The 13797-nt window shown below is 39.0% G+C and overlaps 1 protein-coding gene across 1 annotated transcript; it reads right to left on the reverse strand.

Moving 5' to 3' along the window:
• Positions 1 to 119: 119 nt before the first annotated feature.
• DIO2 (iodothyronine deiodinase 2) lies at positions 120 to 11810 on the reverse strand. The gene is made up of 2 exons (XM_062495166.1): positions 11589 to 11810; positions 120 to 692 (listed from the first exon to the last, which is right to left on the reverse strand). The coding sequence occupies exons 1-2, from the start codon at positions 11808 to 11810 to the stop codon at positions 120 to 122; spliced, it is 795 nt and encodes a 264-aa protein (XP_062351150.1).
• Positions 11811 to 13797: the final 1987 nt, after the last annotated feature.

Here is a 13797-nt window from a genome sequence, read left to right on the forward strand (position 1 = left end):
TCTCCTGAAATCATCTGAAAGATTTTATTCAAACTAGCATATGTTTTCCATGTTTTTTTCCCTTTTGCATCACCTTAAAGGGACACATCTGTTGACATAACTCCTGTGGAGAATGGATTTCATCTTTTGCTGAAGTTTTGTTCCAGCCAAAGCCGGACCTCTTGAAGGTTGTAGAAAAAGGGGCCTTTTCCCCCCAGGTAGGCAATTTTTTGTCTCTGCACAATGCATACTCGCTCAAATGAAACCCCGTAGGCCACATTGGCATTGTTGTCCATGCAGTCAGCCACCACTTGGCACTGAGGTGGCAAGGAAAAGTGCTCTAGGAGCTGGTGAGCAGCTGCACATCTCTCTTCCTGGCTTCTGTGTTTCTTAACTTCGAATGAGGAGGGAGAGATTCCAGGAGCAGCCCAGCCATCTGATGGGTGAGCTTCATCAATGTAGACCAACAGAAAGTCAGCCACACCAGAGAACTCCTCCACCAGCTTGCTGAAGGCTGACAGCTGGCTTGTGAACGGTGGTCAGGTAGCTGAACCAAAGTTGACCACCAGTGGCCGCTCTGAGTTGGCAAAATCCAGAAGGTGGCATTTGGTTCCACACTTGCCACCAACATTCTTCCAGCTGCCACTGCTGCCATCACTGCCCTTGGCTATGTGGATTACACTGGAGTTTGGGGCTTCTCCTCCCAGTTTGACCTGATGCAGAACAAATTAAAACATAGCAAGTTAGTGTGACTTTTTTGCGCAGTATCCTTATGACTACTCTCCTCAAACAGTCATCTGTTCAGAGTACACCCGAGTCACATAGGGACAGAGCAAATCATCAAAAGTAGCAGCTTCAAAATGGTCATCTTGTCCACCTGCACTCACAGTTCAGGAAAATGTGGTATTTCTGACAAATATGCTACTTCATAAATGTTAGAAAATTTGATAAAAGGCCTTCCCTGTCCACTACATACTTGATCCTGTCCATCGTTATGTATTTGTAGACTTGTATTTGCTCAGACAGACTACCTTAAATTTCTTCTATGTTTCCTCTGTGATACATAAGGCTTCTTCCGCCAGCATTTTCCATGAGGTCTCTCCACTTGGTTCACATCATCCTTGAATCTTACTATTCAAAACTTCAGCAGTGTTTTCACCAATTTTCAGTTTAATCAGACAATTATTTTGTGTAATGCAGTAGCTCACAGACTACACCTCTTTATATATTCTAGTTGTTTGCTTTCTATGAAACACCATGACTGTTTTGGAAAAACAGTAGCTTATTCATTAAGGATTAGCCAGTAAGGTGTTAGCCTAGGTACCTTTTCAGCCCACAACCATTTTCCAATTCTCAAAAATCATTCTGCATAATATTTCTGATCTTCACAACACACAGAGCCTCTCAATTTTGAGAGATTTTCAGATTTGTATATTCTCTTCCATACTGCAGTCCAAGAATGAAAATACTCAAGAGTATCAAACACAAGAAATTTCTGCAGATGCCCACTTAATATATACACGGCTTTGAAAGTGAATCATCCAGGATTGTGCTCTCCAAAATTTCTTCTAATCCCTTTGCAGTAATTTCATCACTGACTGACTGACACATCACCTTCTACTCCAATGTTTCTTTACAAGATGATTGTGGGGAAAAAACAGCAGGAAAAGGGGAAAGTTTATATAATGGCTGAAGTATGATGAAGCAAAATTAGCTCTTCTCAGATCCAACTTCAAATCTAGCTCAGAACCAACAGGCAGTGGTGGAAAGGTCATTTTGCCTGACCTTTTCTGTTTTCATGTCCATAGAAATAAAGACAGAATAACAGCAACTCACAGAAGGGCATGCCAGAATAAGGTGGAGCCTGCAGAGGGCTCCAAGATCCTTAGCTGATAACTACTATAGAACCACAAAGTGTTATTGCATAATGGAATTAATTTTTAATGAGCTCTGCCACAGCAATTCCCTCTGCCTTTAACATCAACCTCTTGTACAGATATGCAATTATCCTTCTGTATTTTCTTGACTCTTTCTATCTCTGTCCCCTGACTATTTGATCATGTTCAGAATTATTGCTTTGAAGGAAAAATGCAGGGCCAAATTCTGAAGTCTTTTACATTTTATGTATTTCTTTCTACACTTGAAGCTACACTGCAATTAAAGCCTATAGAAGTTAACACTACATGAGACCCATGTAAAAATTGAATAAATATCTGATTTTTGGTGCACTTCTATTTTACATTGCATTATAGGGTATCAGATGCAATATAAGAGTCAGATGCAGTAAGAACCAGAGTGAATAGCTGAATACTGAACTCATGCAGTTGCTGCTGAACATAGATCCAAAGGCAAGTAGATTGCTGATACTGGATCCTCCATTTCTCCCTCAGAAACCTGACTATCTTGAACAAAACTACAGTTATTCATGACTCCGCACTATTTCACCAGAATAGAAGCAAGAGTATAACCAAAGAAAAGTTTGTGAGACACAGCCATTAATGCTTCCAGACTTCATGGCTATATGAAAATGTCTCACAGCATGTTGGCACATGATTATGAGCATTATTTTGACTCTTTTCAATAGGGAAAATTGAAACACAACCATGCCACTATTCTCACTCAGAGATCAGCAAGGAAGAGAATCACAGGAAGAAGGATGACCTGAGACCCACAAATCTTACAAGTGTGTAGTGATCATGCCACTGGAAGCAGAGGATATGCAGCTGAACCACAGTCAAGAGAAACAATGATGCTCTGGGAAAGCAAAACTTCTTTTGCCCCCACCCCTGTAAACCTGCATCTGCAGCATTGCTATCTGCTAGAGCAGTGGTAACACTTAAAAAAAAACAACTTGTGCTTTGCCTTTGAAAACAAGAGGCTTGAAACAGCTGAGTTCAGGACCTGATGTTTGAGTGTGCTGTCCACTGAACTCAAAGAAAGAAAATAACTATATCCCAATTCTTGAGAAGAAATGATGTGCCTGGAGAGGCAAGCTCAGAGACTCAGGCTCTTGCATTTAAGAAGCAGCATCAAGCATCTCAACAGCATTTAAGGCCACCTACACCTTAGCAGGTAGTCTTCCGTTCAGCTCTTGATCATCTCTCTCTGCCATTCTGTGATGCAAGATAGGTAAAGCAGGAGTAAGGTAAAGGGCTGCACTTGTACAAAGAAATACAGAGATCAAGATCATGTGGCATCCATATAATCGCCCTGAGAGCTGCATTCAATCCAGAAGCCAACTAAACAATTCAGCCATTTAATAATGATAAATGATAAATGACTATTGATAAATTGGTGACTAGCAAAAAAAGGGAGACCTTAAGAAACACAACATATGCATATCTACACAAACACTAGATCCCTCTTTTCCTAGAAAGCTTAACTGTTCTTGAACTATCTTACATGATTTTTCAGAGCTAGCTTGATCAAAATGTGCCTTTGGGGGAAAGCCTGACATGTAAGTATTTGTGCTTCACCCAACCCCCTGGATGAATAATGGACTCCAGTATTTAAGAGTATGTGCTCATCCAGTCAAAGAAAAGAAGTAATAACATGTCATTTACCTCACAAATCACAATAATACAATTCATTTTGTATTTCTTATATTTGCTTTCACACTTCAGAGGAGAAGAAAAATAAAGGTAAGGAAGAAGCACCTATAGGTCAGGAATGAATAGAGCTTCTTAGAACCAAAGAAACATCTAAGCAGCTGTTTCTCCTTACTCCTCAGGTTTTATTTTAACAAAACTATAATGACTTAAAATATATAGCCCCCACTCTTGAACTGAGAAACCACAGTTTGCTTCTTGATCATTTTAAGCAGAAAGAGAGGCTATATATCATAAGCTTTTCATTACCAATTCCTCACTCAGGTCTACCAAACCCTTTAATTTCCTAGTTTGCAAACCCTCAAGAAACAGACTAATAAAACAACTTCCAAGAGACACCAACATAAGAATGCCCTTCAAGTCCCATTTAACATTGACACCAAAGACAACATATTTTCAGTTCTTCAACAATGCCAGTTTGCATTCTGTCTCTCATACTCCTTATGGACTATAAAAATATATGGAGTTAGGAAACAAAGTACAAAGCTTTTATCCATCTGTACAGCTATACATCACCTTACAGCAGCTTCTCTTCATTTCCCACAGCCATGAAGGAAGTCTCATGGCCGCAGGTTACCTATCATTTCAATTTTTGTTTCTAGGAGTGCTTGTGTTGGGCTTTTCCCCTTAATGAGACATCCTTGCCAAGCAGGCATTCACGAGGCATTTTCTGCTCTTGTAGAGAAGTAATTAGGTCGGTGCCTTGTTCCATGCCAGTGTCAGGCACTCCAAAAAGCAGCCCTGCCCAGTCGTTAATGCTTAAACATAAGCAGCAGCGGCAGATCCACTAATTGGTCTTGATGAAGCACTGACATTCCCAAGGGACCGTTTATTTCACCAGACTCTGAACCGATTGACACAGGATGACAATATCACCCTTGCTGATCATCTGCATTGTAGGCCTTGGCCATCTTTGTTGTTATTTGTTGAAAGAAAAAATAGCTCTTGGAAAAGAAAATCAAATGAGAAAACAAACAAAAACACTCATGTATGCAGCCAAACTGCTTTTGAAATTTTACACAAAGGCAGGCAAAATGTAAATTCTGAGAAACAAACCAGCAGAACTCCCCTCACACGCAATCCATCATTTCCATAATCACGTACTTTTGTGCGTGAATATTTGGCCATTGGGTGCCAGCCTTCTGAATGAGGTAGAAACTGAGCAGCACGAAGGCATCCCCTCCCACACAGCCTGCGTGGGACACGCAAGGCAGGCCAGCTAAATCTGCAAGCCAGCCCAGCCATCAGCAGGGGCAAGCAGCAGCACCAAAGCACTGACTCGCATCATTTGTGAGAATTTTGTGTTTGCCTGACAGCCTGTTCTCAGTCGGCATGCAGAGTGAAAAGGGAACAAGATTGCTGATGCTTTAGCACACAGCCTGCAAAATGAAGGAGACTTAGAAGCAGGAGAGAAAGCCCTATTCATAAACCACAGGCTAGAAATAGCACATACTGCAAAGTTTGTGGTGCATTTTCCACAAGGACTAGGTAAAGCCCCACAGATAAAACATTGTCTCCTCATTTACCTTTTCTTTTTTTCCTGTTTTGCTTTTATCAAATTCAGCATAACCTTCCTGGGATCCTGTGCACAGGAATACAGCTTTAATTCCCTGCATCAGGGACTTTCATTCAATTTAGCAGACTCATCAAGCTGTGTCAACCCCCTAAAAAATAGGTGCTTCCAGACAATTAACAGTTTATGATATTACTCATTTGAATATGGACATGTTGAGTTTGGGACAGGAGTGCAGTGACTCTACCATTCTTTAGAATTCTTTAGAATTCTTTAGAATTCTCTGCTTTGATATGATCCTATTCAGCTAGGCATAGCTTCATCCAAATCATAATTTGACTCTGACTGGCAAATTCTACAATTACTTTTGTTTTCTTTATTTCATGATCCAGAGTTGTGCAGTTGACAAAAATCACAGAAGACCCTTGCCTGGAGTAGAGTAAAGGTGCAGAAGTTCTTCATTTGTCTTGGGAGGGTGGCAACTTGAGTTACTCAAATTGGAGAGCAGACTAGAAACGGCTCAGGCTTTCCCAGAGTCATTTATTTAGGATCAGATATGTGGAGCTGACGAAGGGAAGTGGGAGACAAACAAACCAGGCACAGTCCAGATAAAAATAACTAGTCAAATGCTGCTCTCTCCATTTAAAAGCCACCAGTCCCGCAAATGAGTATGCATGGCACAAGGAAAGCATAAAGGAGCCTTTTGCCTTGCACTCTTACAGTTAATTTTAGTTCCTGCTATTGGGGAGCCAAGACCAAGCTTCTTAAGGGCTTTATGTTTCCCTCAAGTTGGGAGCATGGCCTGGTACACCATGGCCACTGGGATCTACCTACACGTGACAGAGAAGCTCCCCAGATTTTGTTACTCAGCACATGAAGGGAATTTGGATGATGGAATTTACTTCTTTTTTTACTCAGCTTTATGAGTATGAATACACAGTGGTGGTTTTGACAGAGAGATAGAACCAGCAGTCAAGAACCATGTGTGATCCTCTTCCTGAATAGTGCCCATTAGCTAATTTTTTGTGTCTATCACAGCAAAAGGGGGTTTTTACAAGGCTTTGTCAACAAGGCAAGCACTCCTTACAGTCAGTTTTTCACACATAAGGGTGAAAATGGAACAGTGCAAAGAGGTGTGGCAAAAGTGAATTTAGATCCGTAAAATGAAATGGGATAAGAGCCCATGTGGGATCAAAGTCCTCATATTCCTCTTCCTACTCTTTGAATGCTTGAACTCTTAAGTTCCATGGGACCAACACTCTGCCCCTCTTGTTGGGACACTGCCTAGCACAAAGGGTCCCTGGCCTAGGCTGATCCTCCAACACCACTACAACCAACATGATTATATATTAATAACGAGAAAGTTTTAGTAACTATTACAATGTCAAGACCAAATCCTCTTGAATTTATGCTCCAATCTTTGCAGGAGAAGTTTTAATTGTGGTTCGGTTCAGTTTTGTTTTTCTCGCTTCTTTCAAGATTGTTTTCATTTGCAAATGTCAATGAAAACAGCTCTGCTAAAGTTGAACTTTTTGAAACCAATAAAATATTTTTAATACCACACAATGTCTAGTTTTAAACCCTGAAATTATACAACAGACTTTCACAAATTCCCTTTATCACTATCAAATGAAGAGAGAGACACTTCTTTACCTTGCCAGACAAAATAAATACAAATAGCAAGTATGAAGTTTGTGTCTTTGTTTCAACCTTTAAAACATTTCTTCAACAAGAAAAGATTTACTGGACAGCCAAAGAGAAGGTAGAGGATCATACTTTTATATTACTTTTGCATATATCTTTGTGATAATATTGTGCATCATGCTTTTAACACGTAAGATTTGGGACTGTTTTGCTTTGCATGCAGATTTATTTTAGATGATCTACCTACCAGGCAGGAAAAAGCAGCCAAAGGTAATTTAACTGCCTGCCTGAAAACCCAGGAATATCGCACTGGGTGTTTACTGAACCACTCTACTTGCTGCTACATCCAGAGCTGGGTCTACGCCATGAACCTGGGATCCTGTGCCAGCCATTCCCCTGTGCTGGGACCGTCATGCCAGAGCTTGCTGCTGGCCCATTCTAAAGACAGTAAAAAGCTGTACAAGTACACACACACCCACCACCATCCATCACTTGAGACACCAGCACCCTCTGAGGCCCATGACGCACGGTTACACACATCTCTCTGTGTACGCATATGTGCACACTGACCCAGACGTACATCGCGGCATTCCTAAATATTGGGTTGCTGCAGGAAGAGGCCATTAATCCTCCCCTGTAGCTGCCCTACACTGAGGTGGAAAAGAGGGACAATTTCCTCAAGGATAACATTACAGCTTTCTACGTGAGACCATGAATGATAGCTCTGCCTTGCTGAAACACAGAGCTCATATCTGGCCCTGGAAAAGCTCCCAGCACAAGGCCTTACCACTGGGTATCTGTAAAGGGTACAACCATTTTTTAATCTATTTAAAAAGCATTTTAAGATAACAATTTCTCACCTTTGGTATCTTAGAAAACAGATTCATCCCATTACTAAATAAAGCATAGAGCATAAAGCATTATCAGGCAAAAAAATAAGGCTTTTAATTTTTTTTTTCAAAATCTCTCCAGCTTTTTCTCAGATTTTTGCAGATGTGTAATACATTTAGTACATATGCTTTAAGCTAAAACAAATACCTCACTAGCATTTTACAAATGGCCTGTGTAAATCATGCTTATACTAACACCCTGCCAAAAAGTCTTGGTTTTTCCCTCTCATCAATAGCTATGACTGCATTCATATTTGTATGTACACGTACATCCACACATATATGTCCATATATACAAGGAGAAATGAGAGGGACTGACTCCTGAAAATGTATGCTTACATATGTGTACTTTTGCCTTTTTATACATATATATATGCACATACATAGAGACAAAGAGGTATATATACGGGCAAACATTTATCTTATACAGGCAAACATTTAAAATTTTAAATACCTACATGTACATACATATATGAAAATAATATTGCACAAACATTTGCACTTTTCCAATTACAGAAAGTTAATCTGACTTGACTACTACCTCTATTTCTCTCTGTTATGATGATTAGTTTGGTCCTAAAGACCCCCTTGTAATGTAAGACACACTTGCCTCTTGGAAAATAATAGAAGGATGGTCTATAAATCACAAAGCTGGTGCAATGTAGGCAATGTCAACACTGAGTCTGACAGATATTGAACTCAGAGCTAAGGAAGTAAAAAGAAATATGTTATCCATTAGTAAAATTTACATTTAAAAGAACAAAATAAGCCAAAAAAAAAGCAATTATTTTTATTCCAGTAGGATTTTAAAATGTGGAGAAAACCAGTCATATAAAATGTTCCAATAAAAAAGAACACTGAATATACTCTACATACAACACAACAAACTTTGCATTGTTTCCCCACTAATGATGTTAAAATCTTGCCTATTAAATAATTGCCTTCACCAAAAACACTAATACTACAATAATACTTAATAACAACAAAAAGCAGAAAAAAAGTTGAAATTTGGATATTAATAATGTTTTCTAGACAATGAGAAAGTAAATCAGAATAGCTTCTTTGAAATATACTCTAACCATTACAAGATCATATCTTGTACACACTAACCTTGAAAAAAAAATCAGTTCTGGGACAATGCATGTTTTTGAGTTAAATTTACTTTAATTCAGAATGCAGTATCCACTCACAGGGTTTTTCTGGAATAGCTTCCCATAAATTTTTCTTTGAATAGAAATTTCACATCAAGTAAAAGTAATTTTGTGAAAATATTATGAAATGTACTTAGGGAGAATTCTGTGTGAGTGACACAAAACACAGCAAAACCAAGCATAGTTACTTCTTTGATCCAGTCTTCTGCTAACTGGCACTCTGGCCCTGGTTATCTCAGACATCTGCAATTACATTAATCTACATGAAAAATGGTGATTTTCTCATAAATATTGCTCAGTGGAATGAGTTTAAGTACTTTTTAAAGTAATTTGCTAATACCTGGTTTCAGCTGGCAAATTGGAGCAACAAGCAATCATGGTTACCTTATCAGCTACATTTTGCCATGCTGTATAGTGCACTGATTCCATAACATTTTCATTTCTCACTTATTGTCTTAGAGTAAGATCACAACAAAACAGGGTAACTCTATTCAGGATTTAGAAAAGGGTGACTTAAGGAAAAATTAGCTTTGTAGGACATTCTTTGATATATTTCACTATTTCTCATGCTTTTTAAATATGTTACAAAACAGAGTATGTTTCAATCTTTTTCAAGTCTACTAGTACAACTTTTCAGATGAAACTTTCTTCCTTTTTGTTCCTTGCAGGAGCAGCAAAAGATTCTCCTTTATTGTGAAGGTGATTAGTCTTCTTCCAATATTGCTTGTCAGTTTATTTTGACACTTTTATAATTTGATTTCTATGCTTAACTATCTTTATGTGACAGTAAAGAGTTTCCAATGATCTTCTGTCCTTATGGCCCATAGTTTATCAAGTAAAACAGTCTTTCCATGAATTTTTGGTCAATTCATTTTGTCTTAAGGATAGCTGCCATGAATGGACATTTTCCTCTTTCTTGGAACAAACTGAAAAAATTTGGTTGTGTTTATATGCCTTTTTCTTCTGAGCTCATTGAGGCACGGAGTTCATTCTAGGAACCTTATGGCCTGATTGACCTGAACCCAGATGATTTAATGATGATAAGGGAGAGAATAAAATTACCAAAGTTCAAGGTATGAGTTTCATTGCCAACTCCAAAAATAGCACAGTCACCATACCTGTTGCTTAACATCAATGATACTGAAAGAAAGGCAAAGCATGACTTTGGAGACTACAGAAAGGCATGCAATATGTTAATTTTAAATAATTGTGTGCAATTTAAGCAAAAAAGAGATTGAAAATATTTCATGGATATAAGGTTTCTTACAGTTTCACAACTACTCCAGACCCCAGGCCACATAAGATTGCAAATATAGGAACTCAAAACTTGACTGATACAGAGTCATGCTACCAACTTCCACTGGAGCCTTGACCAAGTCATGTGTTAACTGTCCTGCCTTGCCTTGTCTGTAAAATGGGAACAATTATGTTCAGTGACCCATTTAACAAGGCCACTGTAAAATGTACTTACTTAATGCCTATGAAGAGAATAAAAACAAAGACTAGAAGGGCTAGGAGAATAGTGGGCTTCATTCAGCATTATTTTATTTGGGTAGCCAGCTGGATGATTCCTGGGGTGACAGTAAGAGGTTGACCCATTTGGCAAAAGCTAAAGTTATTTATATTTGTCTTACACTGAAAATTAATGTCCCCATGGCTTGAGTTTCGGGCTAAGCAGATGGTATTCTACATCAGAAAGCCAGCAAACACCATCATCACCAGCTCTTCACATTTTTAGATAAGAGCATATACAAAGTCTATTGTAGAGGTGTGGAAGCGAACTGGGGGAAAGGCAATACAAAAAGAAGTATTTCAGAAGAGTATCATTTGGACAGGACCCCTATGACATCACATGGAGTGTGTTAAATTAGATGGTCTAAATTAGACAACAAATTAACAGACTAAGCACTGTTTTGAAAGCCACAGAGCTCTGAATCAAGTTCTACATACTAACAGGGTGGTCTGTGCAAGAAATTTCATGATTTTGGATCCAACTTTTCATTCTATAAAAGGGAGTTCTATCTACCTCATGAGACCTGGGCAGTACCACTGGGTAATGTTTGAAAGAAATCTTAAAAGGAAAAGTACATGTTGCATAACTGTTACTAGCTTTATTAACTTAAATCACCAGGCAGCTGTCCGACAGCTAGTCAAGTTCATTTTTAATCTCTGACATGTCCCTCTGTCACCACTTTCATGAAGGAAAAAGGTAACTTTTTCAATTTGTTCACAGTTCTACTATCACTTGGATACTTCCTCCAATATACTTCAAGTTAACATATGAGTAATAGAAAATTCCAGTGTAATGGCAATGGTTCATTTCTATACTTTACTCTAGGTAAAACAACTCTAGTTACATAGCTAACATCTATGTAGAGCTCTACCTGAAGATACAGTCTTTTTATTATAATATCTGAGGATCTCACATGGCAATAATAACCTACAGCTGTGAAAACATCTAGAGTATTTTGCATTACTTTAAAACGAGGATCTTAAAGTACTTTAAAACCATGAAGATTATTATCCATACTGTTGGGGAAACTGAGGCACGCCTAAACTAAGTGACACGGCCAAGGCTGCAGAGAGTTAACGCAGGTAGTCAGCGGCTCCAGAATTTCGTCAATCCTTAACCTTAACTTAGAAGGACCTCTTCTTTCAGCTTTTACTTCTCCCGTCAAACTTAACATGAGATAGGGGATCGTTTGCACCACACAGTCATTCCCTTCCCTTCTCCGCTGACAAGCGGGATGCTCATCCCAAGCTCACCCAGCCCAGCCTCACAGTCCCCATCCCCGGCACTCACCTGCTTGTAGGCGTCCAGGAGGAAGCTGTTCCAGACGCAGCGCAGCCCCTCCGAGGTCAGCATCCTCCGCCACTCACCGCGCCCAGACTTAGAGCGGCTCAGAAACAGAACCATGTGCTTCAGGAGAATCACAGAGTCATAGAGCGCAAGAAAGAGGCAATTGGAGAAAAAGACCGGCAAGATCTGAAGCGTGATCAACAAATCCACACTTAGCAGACCCATCTTCCTTGCTGCTTCTCTTCAGCCGGATACCTTCAGCTGTCTTTATTGCTCTGTACCCTCATTTAAAAGAGTAAAGCAAAAGGCATTTCAAAAGCCTCATTACCCCTTTCACAGCTGCTCTGTTTAAAATGAGCAGAGATAGTTAAGTATGAGCAGGCTGGTTAAAACCATAACTGCACGATATTCATTCAACTGCAAGCTGCTTCTTTTTCAGAAACTTAGATGTTAGCAAAAATTCTTCTCTTTACCAGGAGACCTGATTTTGCTGAAGAGAGAGGCAGCTCTGTTTCCAGTTCCCTGCAGTTACAAAATTTAAGCTGAGACTGTTAATTGTTAACTTTTCTGCACTATCCCATTGTTTCTCGGATATTTAACTCATTTCTGTATCAGTAAAACTAGCTACTAGGTGCAACAATACTTTAAAAAAAAAAAAGTTTATGTACATAAACTTTCTGTTCCTTCCTCCCTGCTTCCCTCCCTCTCTTTCCCTCTCTGCCTCCCCCGTCCCCCCCTCCTACTCCGCGTCTCTGTATTCCTGCCTTCCTCCTCTCGAACTCTCTTTGCTATCTGCCTATGGTGCAAAGTGCTCTCCCCTCTGGAGTCCTAGCTTGCTTCCCTGAAGCCTTTTATACATTCCCTAGCTAATTGCTGCAATAGAGAAATGAAACCCTAATCTTAGTAAAGATCTTGACGTCAATGTAAAAGAGGGCTTTACTTTGGCCAGGACTGCAGTGAATAGAAAAAATGAAATTCTCAAAACTTTTTTTTTTCTCCCTTAAGAGAGAGGAGAAAAAAAGAGAGACAGAGAGCAAGGGTGGAACTTTGTATTGCTTTGAAAAGGAGAAAGAAAAAACTCAGTATGTTTCTGAATGCTCTTATGACATACTTCCAAATTTTGGAAGAAATATTTTCATGTGACATGGAAGGTGACACAGCAACACAGACTTCTGTTATTGATAGGCTTTTTCTCATGGTGATTTTTTTTCTTTCTCCTTTTTTTCTTTTATAGGAAGGTGTGTGATTTGATGCCTCCCAAGAAAGGGCACATTTCTGTAATATTTTTCTCCCACCTACCTGAAGTACATGTATAGTGCTTAAATATCTTTTGTTGTTTTCTTGGTAACATAAGTGAACACCTATAACTGACTTCATCTACTGGTATGTAAGACAAGGAGATAAGAAAGACAGAAAATAAGTGTTTTATGGATTTAGGTTTTTGAAACTAAAGTTCCCTGCCCCAAAAAAAATATGATTCAGCCTTAAATGTTATTAAAACAACTGAGCTTCAAGAACTTTAGTACTCCCCTATGATAGCTATTTACATCCACTAGTCTACTAAGGTTAACTAACTTTTGGTTAAAAGCTTGTAAAGAAAAAACAGAAAGAAGTTTCCTCTGGTAGAGCCATTAATACTTTTACAACTACAAGTATCCTCTTCAGCCCCATGCTGATGGGATTTTTTTGTTCATTTGCTCTTTTCTTTGTTTCACCTTTTTAATCCAATACTTAGTCCTCTTCTCACATGATTTTTTGAGGAGCTACAGTAGATGTGTTTGTTTGGGAATTTTTTAGCATGGTTCTAAATCCCTTAGGTAAATACTTCATGTATTTCCTGTTGTAGACATCCATAATTTTGGGTTTTAGTGGATGTCTTCACTATGTTCTTACGTAGGCTCTCTTCACTGGATACATTTCATTCCCAGAGATACCAGCATGATATCTAGCCTTTGTCAACTCACATCCTTGATAAGGGGTACAAACTTTGTTCATTAATATAACTTAGTCTTCATCAGTCATGACTATCCTTTCACTGCTACCAAATGCAGAAGGTAAACACCATAAATCTTCCCAACTCTGGGGTCTTTAATTTTCAGACATTGTAATATCACTTGGCCTGTCATTATACTAGGATGTACACCTCTAGAAAAGCTACCCCATGTCTTGTCTTGTTCTCACCAAAGAAAAGTTTGTTTATGTAGCTTAATTT

Source organism: Cinclus cinclus, chromosome 6 (genome assembly GCF_963662255.1).
Source record: "Cinclus cinclus chromosome 6, bCinCin1.1, whole genome shotgun sequence".
In the NCBI taxonomy this organism is placed as follows: Eukaryota; Metazoa; Chordata; class Aves; order Passeriformes; family Cinclidae; genus Cinclus; species Cinclus cinclus.